Source organism: Melopsittacus undulatus, chromosome 14 (assembly GCF_012275295.1).
Source record: "Melopsittacus undulatus isolate bMelUnd1 chromosome 14, bMelUnd1.mat.Z, whole genome shotgun sequence".
NCBI classification, from domain to species: domain Eukaryota; kingdom Metazoa; phylum Chordata; class Aves; order Psittaciformes; family Psittaculidae; genus Melopsittacus; species Melopsittacus undulatus.
The window spans coordinates 3,497,090-3,511,245 of record NC_047540.1 but is presented as its reverse complement, the minus strand read 5'-3'; the positions used below and the strand labels follow the sequence as shown (position 1 = coordinate 3,511,245).

General features: G+C 52.9%; 1 protein-coding gene and 1 non-coding gene across 5 annotated transcripts in view; both read right to left on the bottom strand.

Annotated features, from left to right (window-relative positions):
- Positions 1-78: 78 nt before the first annotated feature.
- Positions 79-283, bottom strand: LOC115947389 (small nucleolar RNA SNORA73 family). The gene has a single exon (XR_004081316.2). It is a non-coding gene; the product is annotated as a small nucleolar RNA SNORA73 family (small nucleolar RNA).
- A 934-nt stretch (positions 284-1,217) lies between these two features.
- PHACTR4 (phosphatase and actin regulator 4) overlaps positions 1,218-14,156 on the bottom strand; it is a 48,656-nt gene continuing 35,717 nt past the window's right edge. For 3 of the 4 annotated variants that reach the window (XM_031053974.2, XM_031053969.2, XM_005140620.3), the window contains 12 exons: positions 13,501-13,677; positions 12,990-13,070; positions 11,269-11,424; positions 10,802-11,140; positions 7,340-7,913; positions 6,556-6,776; positions 5,999-6,149; positions 5,400-5,455; positions 4,505-4,566; positions 3,622-3,759; positions 2,877-2,953; positions 1,218-2,344 (listed from right to left, as the gene is read on the bottom strand). In XM_031053974.2, coding sequence (XP_030909834.2) covers positions 2,329-2,344; positions 2,877-2,953; positions 3,622-3,759; positions 4,505-4,566; positions 5,400-5,455; positions 5,999-6,149; positions 6,556-6,776; positions 7,340-7,913; positions 10,802-11,140; positions 11,269-11,424; positions 12,990-13,070; positions 13,501-13,642 — 2,013 coding nt within the window. In that variant the 5' untranslated portion in view covers positions 13,643-13,677 and the 3' untranslated portion in view covers positions 1,218-2,328. The remainder of the gene's footprint in view (positions 2,345-2,876; positions 2,954-3,621; positions 3,760-4,504; positions 4,567-5,399; positions 5,456-5,998; positions 6,150-6,555; positions 6,777-7,339; positions 7,914-10,801; positions 11,141-11,268; positions 11,425-12,989; positions 13,071-13,500; positions 13,678-14,156) is intronic. The other variant, XM_031053978.2, reaches the window with a different exon arrangement.

The following is a 14,156-nucleotide window of genomic DNA, read 5'->3' as shown; positions in this document are numbered from 1 at the left end:
TGTATTATAAGCGTTTGTTCACGTGTTCCCCCTTCTCCCCCTGCCATGCCCCCCCCCCCAGGCCATGCGGAGCATGGGGCTTGTTTCCTGCATGGTTTATCTCCTCTGTCAAGGCCCAAGGGCTCAGAGAAGCAGTAGGAATATGCAGGCTGCAGGCTCGAGGCCCAGCTTGTTCTCCAACGGCGTGGAACGGGACCATACGTCACGGGCCCGGGGGCCTACGCTCCCATGCGCCACACGGACAGAGCCTGGAGAGAGCGACTTCTCCGGATGCCCACGTTGGGTTTGAGCTTCCCCACATTTCAGCCCCAGCCACCCCCTGCCCTGGAAGGCGCTGGAATGGGTTGCCCAGGGAGGTTGTGAATGCTCCATCCCTGGCAGTGTTCAAGGCCAGGCTGGACAGAGCCTTGGGTGCCCTGGTTTAGTGTGAGGTGTCCCTGCCCATGGCAGGGGTTGGAACTGGATGATCTTGAGGTCCTGTCCAACCCGAACTATTCTATGATTCTATAGAACTAATTATTAATTAGCTCTCAGTGATAAAGCCTAAGAAACAGTAAAAAAAACGCCTCGGGGTCATATATTAAACCAAGACCCTGGAGTTAATGGGAAGCACTAAACACATATCCCAGTGTCCTTAACTAAAGGATCTCTATAAAGGGATTAAATGGGTTGGCTTCTCCCGCAGACGAGCACCACAAAGCTCACACCGCCCGTGCCACGGTTTTATCCCTCCGGATGATCAAGTGCCATAAGTAACGATAACGGAGCTGGAATTTCATGGACTACAATGACAATACAGGAGCTGTAGGCTGCTCCCCGGAGGGCTCAGCAGGCCTGGCGCGCACCGAAGGCCTCTCACTAGCAGGCGGGCAGCGCCCTGCGTTCCCAGCGCCAGCCGCAGGCAGCGGGGGCTTTGACGGCCATAAGAACCCCACAGCACACGGAAGGAGAAGGAACAAAGAGGTTAAAGCGAAGGGATTAAGACAAAGGAACCCGGTTCCGACGCACTCACCACAGCCGCTCCCCGCCGAAAGAGGCCGAGCACAACGGCGCCGTGGTATTTATAGGGCACGAGGGGCGGGGCCAAACCGCGCATGCGCAAAGGGATAGTAGGGCTGGGGGTGGGGGTCATAGATGTTGGGGCATGCGCGGTGAGGAGGCAGGGCCGCACGCTGGGCCCTCTCGTGTTTCCCTACCGAACACAAAGGGGAAAGTGGTTTATAAAAGACTCCTAAAATACTTTTATTCCATAATTAAAATCTGTTGAGGAGGCCGATGGACAATGCAGTGATTTTGATCGACAGGCGTGCGGTACAGGGGGGGCTGTGCGGGGAAGGGAGCACCTCCTGTGGTGTGAGGGCAGCCTGAGGGGCTCCCTCACAGGCTGTGAGGTTTTGTCCATGATGCTCGTTAAACCTCTTCTCTCTTCCACCCATATGGTGAAATGATGACGTTTCTGAAGGGATGAAAAGGAGCAAAGGCAAATTTCACCCTCGTTTGGGTGAAAACGCACTAAAACCACATTAAAAAGCACCGATTTCCTCACACAGCTTCCCCACAGTAAAACGTTTTTAGAAGGCAACAATCAGTTCCTGGTTCTGGAATCTGTTAACCAAGCTTCGATAGCTCAAGACAATGTGTTAACATCACGGCAGGGGAGGCAATGGTTTATACATTTAAAGTGGGGGGGGGGTCTTGGTTTTTGTACAAAAAGATGCAGCATATGTTAATCTCTATACAATTCCCTTCCAGGACAACGAACCGTTGGTCAGTAGTGATTGAGGACATGAAGGACACGACGGAGATGCAAGGAAAACCATTAACATTCCCAGTCCCATGCCAGGACAGCATCTGTGCAGGAATCTCTGTACACAGCTAATATACACATGTACTTCCCATAGCACATCCACTTGCCATTCCTCAGCTTTCTAACACTAGAGCTGCCTTTTCCCCCTTCCTCTTGCTCAGGAGGGGGAAGTGAAGGGACTGCATTCCCAAAAGGAGGACGTCTGGCTGAGAAATGGGGCTGGGGAATGAGCCCCTTGGTTCACCCTGGCAGGGATGCTGGCCCCGGAGCAGAGGGGTATTGCTGAGCCACACGAGGTATAGTGTTCAGTTCCAGCCTGATGGCACATGAGACGGGTCTGTTCCAGTGAAATGCTACGTTCAGACAGGACTCCCCTTGCCCTGGCTGAAAGCCCTTTTCTGGATAAGGATTTCAAGGCAAATCATGGAAGAGCTGAGGTTCCACCCTCGCTGTATTGCCTCAGAGAGGGATGCAGAGAACTTCCAGGTCCTTTTCGGGTCTATAGCTCCCTTCTTGGAAGGTTATGGTCGATGGTACCTGAAAGCCAAGTGAAAAACCATCAAATCCCCAGCCTGGTTTGGGTTGGAAGGGACCTTAAAGCTCCTCCAGCTCCAACCCCTGCCATGGCCAGGGACCCCTTCCACTGGAGCAGCTGCTCCAAGCCCCTGTGTCCAACCTGGCCTTGAACACTGCCAGGAATGGGGCAGCCACAGCTCCTCTGTTCAGCCCATCCCAGCATCCCAAGCACCCTCTTCTGCCTAAGAGCTCATCTCCATCTCCCCTCTGGCAGGTTAAAGCCATTCCCCTTTTCTTGGGCCTGCAGGCCCTTGTCCAAAGCCCCTCTCCAGATTTCTTTTAGCCCCTTTAGGTATTGCGAGGCTGCTACAAGGTCTCCCTTATGAATCCAAGTATCATCCTTGGAACTGAGGTTAAATGGGTCCCGAGGCACTGCAGATGGCCAAAGAGAGTCAACTCAGTTATGTCCAGACTCCCAGCCCTCACTGAAGCCATTACCATCACAGCCCACCCAGGGAGACAGAAGATAAGGGAGGAAGGTGCTCTCACTGACCTGGTGAACTGCTTGCTGTCCTCATGGACTTCCATTTCACAGCTCTTAAACTCATTCAGCTCCTTCCGTATGGCAGCCTGCAAAAGAGGGAGAGATCCTTTTTATCTCCTGCTAACCCATACATCTGTTATCCTCTCTTCAGTCTCAAGTGAGTTCACACATGGCAGGAAGGTGCTGTACTTCCAGCACCCCTGCTTGGGGCTGATCACCTTCCAGTGGTATGGACTTAGGAGCAGTTTTGGTAACACAGGGCTGAGCCCCACACCTCCGCTGGTAAAAGAAGGAGCTCAGCCTGCAGCAGCCACCCCAGCATTTGCAGTCCATTCACACCAGGCTGAGCTTCATCTGCCCAACCCCCTCCACACCCATGGCTGTGCAGGCCCCACAAGTGGCTGGGGAAGACAAGAGGAGATGAGTTCCCTGCAGGCTTCATGCCTAGGTCTGCAAGAAACAACACTCCTCTGACCAAGATCTGCACCTTGCATCCTCTCGTATCCCTGGGAAGCCGAGGCAGAGGCTATGCTGCACGTGGACCATGCCCATGTGGGCTCCACAGCACCATGGATGGGGCATGAAGCAGGGCGGAGTACAGCACACACGGATAAAGGGACACCGGTGATGCTTGGTGTGGATGAAGAGGGGAAGCAAAAGGAAGAGAGCAAATCTCCTTGGCTGCTGCTCTTTTGCATGGAACACCTGGATCTAACTCCCCTCCTCACACCTAGGGACAGGAGACTCCTGTTACCTTGTCGGCTGGTGTTAGCTTTGTCCATGGCTTTTCTGCTCGCCGGTCATAGTCTTGAGCATCTGTTACTTCCACATATTCATTAAACCTCAGGATCTTCCTGGCCTGCAGCTCTGCCACTGTAGGCCTTTGACTAAGCTGAACACCAGCAAGAGCAAAGAACAAAGAAAGTGAGTTTGTGCCTTGTTCACAGAGTAGTTCAGGACTCAGCATTCCCAGTAAAACTAAACCCAGTTCCCCCCCTGGGCATGAAGCACAGCACTTGGTCCTGCTCACAGCCTGCAAGGGAACAAACAAACCCTCCTACAAGTGTCATCTTGCTTGGATCAGAGGGCAGAACCAAGGCCACATTGCTAAGGAGAAAGATGACACCAGGGGCTTTGGGAAGAGGGTGAGAGCCCTGTATGCCACCCGTTCCCCACTTCAGCAATGGCAACACTCACATTTCACACCCACAAGCCCTTGGAAAGTTCTCAGCCACAAAGAACAGCCCCAAGTAACCTGGATGCTAAAAGCAGCTCTTGCTCTGCTCAGCTTCTCCCACTCTGCTGTTACTTTATGGAAATGGATTTTGAGGAAGCTGGTGTGAGTCTTGGCCACTGAAGTCCTGTGCTAGAACAGCCAGGACCCCAGCAAACCCTTCCAGTGCCACGTACCCACTTTAGTTCTCATCTCACTTGTCAGATCAACCCGACAACCGCGGCTGCAGTGCCAATGGTTCACCGTTGGTGACAGCTCCACATTGCAAAGCCACTGCATCTGAGGGCACTGGGGACACTTACACAAGAGCCCCGTGACTTCCCCCCCAGCAAGGAACCTACGCCATGCTCGTGGCCACCACCAGCTCTGCCAGATGGTGCTCACAGCACGGGCCCAGCAGTACCTTTCTGGTGAGCCTGCGCTTGATCTCCCGCTTCTCAGCCTGACGGTCAGCTTCGTTCTTCGCTGCCAAGGAGAAAAACATAAACAATACATCTTCCCTGGAAGCACCAGAGGCTTGGAAAAGCACTTGCTGGGCTTGAAACAAGGAGAGCGTTGAGCTACATTGGATGAGCTCCATGCCTGAAAGCTCAGAACAGGTAGAGAGCAGAGTCCAGCTCAGCACCCCCTGACTGACAGTGGCAACATGGGTCCTTCCACATCAGAACTGAGTCATTCTCTCCAGCCCTATGTTAATGGCTGTACTGTCAAAACACAGCCAAGCTACACTGCAGACTGCTCCCCCCAAAGCTACTCTACTAATAGTTGAAAGAGAATAACAGCACAGATAAATATTGTAAATGGAAACTTCCTGAACTGACATTTCCCTTTCCTCCAGATGTTAATTTAAAGCTTTCGCAGAGCAAGGTATGGCCAAGAGAAACACCACAGCCTGAGCAATGAACTGCTGCTTTTTGGACCCTGAAACACAATGCTGTAATGTCTGGACCACAAATTCAAGCACAGCCCAAACAAAACCACCTTTCACAGTCGTGCTGGGTAACATCAGAGTCTTAACCAGTTCACAGGCTTTCCCCTGAGGTGTCAGGCATGGGACATCAAGACTTTTTAGAATGTGATGCTCTGAACTGTGTTGCTCAATACCAGTGCTAAGGTCTGAATTTAAGCTAGAACTGGTTTCTGATGGTATTAAAGCACTGGGGAACTGCTTTACTACAGCAACGTAAAAGCACAATCCTCCATCACTGCCTTTCAAGCAGATTCCAGGTACACCTGGACTAAGATGTTAAAGGCAAACCTCTTTTATCCCTCAGGACCACTGGAGAAGCATTACTCACGTTGAAGTATGTTCCTCTGCTCCAGCTCCTCTGCTGTTGGTCTCTGACTTAGTCGCCTAAAGAGAAGCATGACAAGTGCATCCTCAGTAGGGGATGAAGACCACAACTGCTTGGTTTTGGTGCACTGGAAAGCCTCTTCAGCCCCCTCATTCACCAGGGGAGATCACTGTTTCCCACTCAAACCCACAGGCACAGGTTTGGGAAGTGCCTCTGGAAAGCTCACAGGAGCAGGCAGCACAGCCTGGACCAGTGGCAGCCCCAGCTTAATCCACCACCGAACTTCAGCACTCAGCTTGCACCTACCCACATCTTTCTACACAATCTTATTTATGACATCTATGCTTCTGTAGTCCTCTTGATTCTCCCCTCCCAGTCCATCTAACCTCTGGCAAGTCAGGGGATGTTTCTCAGCTCCAGAAGGAACTTCCAACTTCATAACTGAGGAGGAAGAGCCTCCAAGCCCTGATCCAGCAGCAGTGCCCAACCACCCATCACATTCCAGCACAGGCTGCTTGGATAAAGCAATAGCTTTGTCCAGCCCCACCCCACAGACACCATGCCAACAGCTCAAACCAAACCTCCTCCTTCATCCTCCATACCTGATCAGTGTCGTCCCAATCTGATGCCGAATTTCATTCCACTCTTCCTTGCTCTTCCGAGGGAAGACAATCTTCTCCTCCTGTGCTGTGGTTGTGTTCCCCAGCTTTATGGCCAGCGTGTCTTTCCTCTTCACTTTGTTAGCCAGTGTGCCTGTGGGTAGGAAGAGCAATGGGATGGGACTGAAGCCTGCAGTGCCTGAGCACAGCAATAGCAGCCATGTGCCCTCTCCCCTGAAGCTGGACTTTCCACACTCTCACTCCAGCTCCAGAGCTGGTCATTGCCAGCATTCCTGCCTGGTGCCCACATGCTCACCTGAAGGGGTGGGATAGCACAAGCCATCTGCAACTGGAGGGGGTGCCTCACAGCAGATGAGCTGGTGATACAGGCTTGGCTCTAAAGCCTTTGAAAAAGTGAGGAAGGGGACATGTGGTACATCATGAAACCCAGAGCAGCTGCTTTGAAGCACTGTGAGAACCAGCTCTTTGATTCCACATCGCAGTGCAGCAGACATGAGCTCAGCAGAGATAAAAAGGCAGCTGCAATGTCAAAGCCTTACTGTTATGGCTTTCATCTTCCTCATCCTCATCATCTTTGTACAGGATGGGCCCCTCCGAGTCAGAGTCGCTCATCCCTTCATCTCCTTCCTGCTCCTCTGGCAGAACCTGGGGTACCAGTTTGGGGATGACTGTGACAGATGGCACCTCTCCAATATACACATGAGAACCCAAATTCTGCTCCTCTTCCTGGTCATCTTCTTCCTCTTCCTCATCGTCTGGACTAACGAGAAGCACACTATTACATCTCAACACACACCTAGAGATGCCACCCCAGGATCCTGCACCATTCCCTCTCTCCGAAGTGCAGGGAGAGGAAATGCAGAGGCAGGTCCTCTGGAGAACCAGACAGCCCCCTCACCCCCCAATCTTTGGGACTTGCAGGTTCAGCTCTGTTGTAACACAAGACAGTTCTTCTCCCACTTCTGTTTTGCAAAACACAAGGCTAAGCAAGGCCACAAATGCATGGAATCCAGGCCCTTGTTTTGTCTCGGTGCAATTAAAGAGAGGCCAGGCCTGGATTCCTGGCATCAGCATTTGTGCTCTGGAACCCCTTTCCCTTTGGGAGCAATAAGTCCCAGAACAAGGGTTAATTCCATGGGGAAGAAGCCCTGGCCCCCAAGAGCCTGAAACACAGATTCCAACAGCCAGAATGGTTTCTAGGCTGTTGCAAGAAACCAGAGAAGAAACCAGCCCTGCCCACAGCCCTCCTTCACCATCACAGCCCCATAGAGCAAGGATGTGATGTGGGTCACCACCAGGGTGATGGTTCCTGCCCGTACTCACACTTTCAGCATCTCGATGGTGACAGGCAGGGACCTCGTCCTGCCCAGGGTGCCGTTGTCTTCTCCAAAGCCATCACTCTCAAAGAGCAGCGAGTGAGCCCTGTGTGAGCCCTCTGCAGGTGGGGTGACAGGCAGAGGGCTGGCCAGAGCCTGCTGGATCCGGATGTGCAGTGGGACTGGGGGCAGGCGCGGCAGCATGTGAGAGTCACCAAAGCCTTGCTCTGCTGTCCTCTTCCCTGCTTCCAACGACCTGAACTCTTCAGGAGGAAGAGGAGTCTCTTTGGGCAGGTCCAGGGAGCGTGGAGGGTCCAGCACAGGGGTGGAGGCAGGCAAGGGCATACGTGGAGGTTCAGGGGGGATGTGAGTGGGCAGGGGTGGTGAAGGTGATGGTGGTGGGTAGGCAGAGGAGATGTGCATCGGTGTCAGTGCAGGGCGGTTCGTTGTCACTGTCCTGTCGCTCGGGGGCTTGGAGGCCTCTGGCACAGTGGTGGCAGGCAGGAGGCCTCTCTTCGGTGGGAGAGGAGGGGAAGGCTTGGACAAGCTTGTACCACTGTTCATTGCTTGAGAAAGCTCAGCTGCAAAGAAAACCAGAAAAGCATCTCTATTGAACAGGGCGCTTCCAGACATCCTTCACCAGTGTGGAATAAGCACAGCAAAGCACTGAGAGCCCTGGACCATACTGCTGCTCTGCTAGAACACAGTGCCACAACCAACCAGGTTGCAAGCCTCTAGTTTGTCCTTCCTGCAGCAAAGGTAGGACTTGGGAGAGGAGCCAGAAACAAGCCAGTTAGGAGGGGTCTGTGCATCCTGGTGCTTTGGAGAAGGAGAAAAAGCACCAGCCCTCAAGTGACAGCAGATGGAGCTCACCCAGACCAGCACTGCTCCTCCGCCAAGGAATGCAGGTATGTAGGGCACTTTATGGCTATATTTACAGCATCAGTTTGCAAAGGAATGCGAGACATCCAGGACACCCCAGCCTCCAGTCATGTTAACGGCTCCCTTGCACATGAAACGCTTTTTACTCAAAGGCCAAAGTCAGCAGGACTGCCAGCAGCAACGTGCTCTTCCCATTCATCTGCCAGCCCCAGCCCAAGGACACCTTGCTGCCTGTTTCAGGGTGAGGTTGCTGCTCTACTCCCTCTGTGCTCTGCTCCTTAAGCCCCAAAGAAATCTCTCCACAACTGCAAACTTCCACATATACCCAAGAGAGTTTATGTGGTGTGTGATGGAGGACAGAGGGAGAAATGGAGACTGAGGGGTATCATGGAAGCTGCCTGCAACAGGCAATCTCAAACACCCCTTGGCTCCTAGGGAAGTGACTCCAGGGAATACTGCTCTTGCTTTAGGCGTTTCCAGCCTTCACATTCCCCCATCAACAGCTTGGAAAGGTTTTGCCCCCTGCTTGAAGAGGATTTCCTGCACATTTCACTTGTGATGGTCACACAGTGATGAGGGAATCCGCAGTCCAGACACCACAAGAGGGTGCTGCGAGCGAGCGGGGAGTGACCGAGATAAGGCTGCAGAGCTGCAGAGAGGTGGGTGCATTTTTGGGATGTTTGGCATTTCCAGACCTCCCCCTTGTAGATTAAGGGCAAGATTGTGCAAAACACCGAGTGCCCTCAGCTCTCATCCACTGCAGCCCACAGGGACTCCAGTATCTCCTCAGCAGCACTTGAAGCCTGGCAGCACCAGGCTCGAGTCACCTTTGGGTAATCACAGGGACCAAGTAGCTGGTGGAAGGAAGAGACAGAAAAGGGCTCAGAGCATCCTCCCAGTCACACCCTTTGGTGTGATAAACCCAGTGCACCAACCACACCACGTCTTGTGATGTGCCACCATGGCCAGATCCAGTGCCTGGCACTAACAGTGCCTCCTGAAAGCCTTCCATGGCACCAAGCACCAGGGCTGCCACCAAGTCCCCAGCCAGCAGCACTCACTCTGCTTTTCCAAGCTGATGCTGCTTGAATTCCCACTTCTCCAAAGTGTTTCCTGAGCCTTATTTTCAGCTACTGCATCAGACACCAGAACTGCTCAGAGAATGAACATAAGGGAGCATCTTATCACTAGGGAACAAAGGGGCGATCTGCACATCGACAGCCCTCCCCTGCCTTAGGTTTTAATAGCAGCACTAAAGTACACACATGCCCAAGTGAGAGCACACATCAAAGACCTGCAGAGAGCTCACAAAGCCAATTCCACCGCTGCTGGTTATGCACAGCAGCAAAACAAAGCCTGCACAGCAACGACTGCACGTGTGCTGTAGTTACAGCTCCATCCTGCCCCTCTCTGCAGCTTCAGGAGACAAAAGAGGGGCTTGGCTGCTCTGCTCTGCTCTCCTCCCCTGCAGCCAAAGGTGCACTGAGCCCAGCCCTGTATTGGTGGGGAGAGGCAGAGGCTGGCTCTGAGTTTGACAGACTGCAGTCTCCAGCCTCAGTCTCTGTTCCACAAGTACCTCTGCAATGAGCAGCAGGGCATTTCAGATGCCATCTGCACTGTGTGCAAGCAGCCTAAAGAAAACAGGCAGGTATTTCATGGAGGACTCGGGCATGGTGAGACCAACCGAGCTGGTCTGGCACACAAGAGTGTTCAACTCAGGATCAGGGTCACTTGCAAAACCTGCTAGAGCAAGGAGAAGCTCCAAACAGAACAGACATACTGAAAGGCTACTTCAGATAGTAACGTGCACACAACCACTGCCTCCCAAACCACACCTGGGAACACCTCCAGTTTCTGTGATAACAGTGCAGACCTGATTGACCTCTGTCCCAGTCCATACATTGATGATCCAATCCGAAGATGGGGAGGTGATCTGGGAAACATGAACTGGATGCAAGCTGTCTCATTGACTTTCCATCTTTATGCAAACATAAAGGCATTCCATTCTTTAAGGGGTAAGATTCAGCTCAAATCACAGTTGAGCTGATTTACCCATGGGCCAGGACTTAAGGACAAGACTAACACGGCAATACCCTAACCACAGACCTTGGCAAAGGAGCCTGAGTATAAGCTGGGAAGTTAGAATTACCCCTGCCAGCTCCTGGCCTCCAAGTGGAAACCACATGGCTGTCACTGCGGGGCCATAACAGCCATGGTTGGCATGAAGTGGAGTTTTTGGTGGCTTTGTTGGGTGTATTTTGCAAAGAGCAGTTGAAAGCATCAATTCTCACTGACCACAGGCTCACAAAGCAAAAACCCCATCCACCAACCCACATCATCCTAAAATCTTCCTTTACGAAGGGAAGGGACCCTCAGAGCAAGTGCTGCAGAGGAGCTGTGGCTGCCCCATGCCTGGCAGTGCTCAAGGCCAGGTTGGACACAGGGGTTGGAGCAGCTGCTCCAGTGGAAGGGGTCCCTGCCCGTGGCAGGGGTTGGAGCTGGGTGAGCTTTAAGGTCCCCTCCCACCCAAACCAGGCTGGGATTCAATGACCCCAGGGCACAAACATCACATTATGGATGCACTCACCTATTACTGAGTTGCTGTTTCTGTTGACAGGTTTGGGAGGGGGGACAGGCGGCTGTTTGGCAGGAGCTGTGCTGGTTGTACTCGTAGGAACAGTAGTGTTGGCACTGGCAAGAGCAGGGGGCAGAGTCCTTGGGGCCGGGGCTGGGGCAGCACTGGAATTGACTGTCTTTGCTGCAGCAGGGGCTGTGCTGGAGGGGGCAGGCACTGGATCCTTCGCCTGCGCTTCATTTGCCTCTTGGGATGTGGAGGGAGGTCTTTTGGGAGGAAGTAGAGGCTGCCTGGGAACATAGGGCTCCTGAGGTGGTTCCAGTTCGGGTCCGGAGTGGCTGCTGGAGGAGCCTGCAGAGAGAGACAGATTGGTTTAAGGGACTGGAGAGCCCAGAGAGGGTGGAAAGAATCAGATAAGAGTTAAAATAGGTGTTGGGAGAATATGAAGCAGCTGATTTCACACACATCTGGTTTCTTACCCTGCCTTTTCTTCGGCTCCTCAGCTGGAACAGGCTTCCTAAGGCTGCATGGCTTTGTGGCCTCCTCCTCCTGGTTACAAAGCCCAGGACCACCGATTGGGACTGTGTGGCCATTCTTCAGTGTGGGTGGGTTCAGCTTGTCTGGTTCTTCCCCATCTGCAAGGGGATGGGAGGGAAGAGAAGCAAACAGAAAGCACTCAGGAAGCAGGAGATGGAGGAGAGAACAGCTGAGCTGACCGAACCACCATCAATCCAGGCCTTCAGTCTCCCTTCTGCAGAGGAGCAAAGCAACATGAGCCAGCTGAAGCTGAGAGCCTTTGGTTTCATTCCACAAGCCAAACAGTACAACACTGCATCCCATCAAGTGTGCTTCTTCAGCAGCCTCTTAAGCTACCAGCTTGCTACTACATTTAAGACCAGGATGCCTTTTATATCTCCCCACCATTACAGAGCAGTCACAAATCCCAGCACTAGGCAAGTAACCTACTGTATGTGCAGGAACAGATTTTGAGGAAGCCTTAAAATCAGTTGAAGCATCTCTGTTTCCCTTCCCCTCAGTTTTTCTTCCAGTGGTTTGCACTGAAAACCACTTTTCCCACCTCCACTTTCCCACTATGCATCATTCTTAGAAGAAAACTGAAGTTTGTATTAGGTCAAAACTGCCTCTGCAGCATGCCTTTTGAGGTGCAATTCCACACTGCTCCAAGCCAAAGGCCAAGCTGCCACCCAGAGAAGCAGGCTGCCATCCCCCCGCAGCTTCCTGCCTTCTGCTTTGTACCCACATCACTCAATACACAGCCAGGCCCGGCCAAGGTGTTATTTTGGCAGGATGGCCCCAACTCAGGGACATCAGAGATGACAGAAAAGGGGATGAGACTTCTCTGAGCGTAGCAAGCTTAGCTGTGACTAACAACAGACCATAGAATAGCTTGGTGTTGGTTGGGTTGAAGGGACCTTAAAGCTCCTCCAGCTCCAACCCCTGCCATGGGCAGGGACCCCTTCCACTGGAGCAGCTGCTCCAAGCCCCTGTGTCCAACCTGGCCTTGAGCACTGCCAGGGATGGGGCAGCCACAGCTTCTCTGGGCACCCTGTGCCAGCACCTCAGCACCCTCACAGGGAACAGCTTCTGCCTAAGAGCTCAGCTCAGTCTCTCTCTGTCAGGTTAAAGCCATTCCCCTTGTCCTGTCCCTGCATGTCCTTGTATACCACAGAGCATCTTGGCTATAACTCCTTGAGGAAGGCCCCTACCCAGGCAGCTCCAAAGTCATCAGCTGGTTTCTTCTTCCAAGCCTAAGGCCTCTAGACCTGAGCTGTGAGGTCAGCACCTCTCCCATGGCAGTTAAAGAGTGTGAGCAGAACAAGCTGGAGGTGCTGAGTGCAAGTGTGACAGAGGAGCTCAGCAGGACAAGAGAAGGCAGCTGGAGCAGGACACGTACAAGAGGGACAGGAGGGGAAGTAACACACAGAACACCCTCCCTGTTGGCAGCAGACAGGATGTCATCCAGCACAGGCATCACATTTTCTTCCCCTAACTGACCAGGGGCTGCCTTCCTTGCCAGGTACAGAAGTCAGACAAGGACAAGACAGACAGGAACCCCAATAGCAAAGGGCCCTGAAATACATCTCCCCAGAAGAGCGACTGCAACGGTGAGGCTTTGCCAAAGGAAGATCAGTGACACAGAACACGGACAGGAGGAGGAGAAGTTCATTTGCAGACTCACCCTGCTCAGGGTCTTCCAACAGAACCCCTCTTTTTACCAGCTCCTCTCTTGGCTTTCGCATAGAGATCTTTCGTTCTAAAACTGACAGTAAATTGAAAACAGGGTAAGCTGGAAGGTCAGGGAGAGCCTTTTCTAAAGGGATCCTCTGGAGGAAAGAAAAGGGCTTCAAATTGTCCTTTCCTTTCTGCAGGGATTAAGAGGAGGGAGGAGGGACTGCACGTCCAGGCCTGCACTTCACACTGGATGGTGATGCTGGAGCACAGCCTCCCTCCCCACAGCTGCCTGGGGAGGTTCCTTGCTGGAAAGGCATTTATTTGTCTGAAACTACCGCTCCATGGCAAGGGCTTTCAGCAGAGACTGCAGGTGCCAGCCCAGCACTACAGCCACACTGCGGCTCCTCCACGTGTCAGGCACTCAGGCTTGTGCCAGCAAGCCCTTCTCACCAGCCAGATGGCTGCTGGCGGCTTTCCCAAGCAATGAAGGGGCTCCCACCCAGCCCCAGTGACTCTACCTTCCGAGGTCTCCTTAAATTTATCACTGCTTTTCTTTTTCCTCCACTTCCAGGGCTTAAAGATCTTGCCAAAGCTTGAGAACTTGCTTTTCCTCTTCGTAGGAGGTGTGGTGTCACCCGATTCCAAAACATCTACCCCCATGCCGGCATCGCTCGGGGTGTGATCCACCTCTTCAGCTGCACGGGAAAGAGGAAAGAGGTTACCTTTGTGCTGTAGACAGGAGCTGCTATCTCCCACCAGCACACTGGGAAACGGGGGCACACGCTCATGCAAAGAAGGGAGCAGGACTCCATGCCTTCACGTAACCCATCAGCATTACACATTAGCACGGGGTGACGGGAGTGGGGTTTCCAATGTTAACGGTGCAAAGGGGAACTGCTAAGAGGCTTTCTAATGAAGCCAGGATTAGTTGGAGTTGGCAGTGTCGCAGCTTCGCCCCAGGAACACAAAGCACTTTGCTGCAGTTCCACATCTTCAGCTGGAAGCAACTGGTGCTAGACACAAGTAATTACACGAACACAAATACCTCCGAGGCTGCAGAGCCGACTCTCAGCACTGTCTCTGCACACTGCAAGTGCCAGCCCCATTCCAACAGCTCCAACTTCACCTCTGAGTTTTCCCCTCTATAAATAAGGCCAGCAGAGCTGGCCAAGAG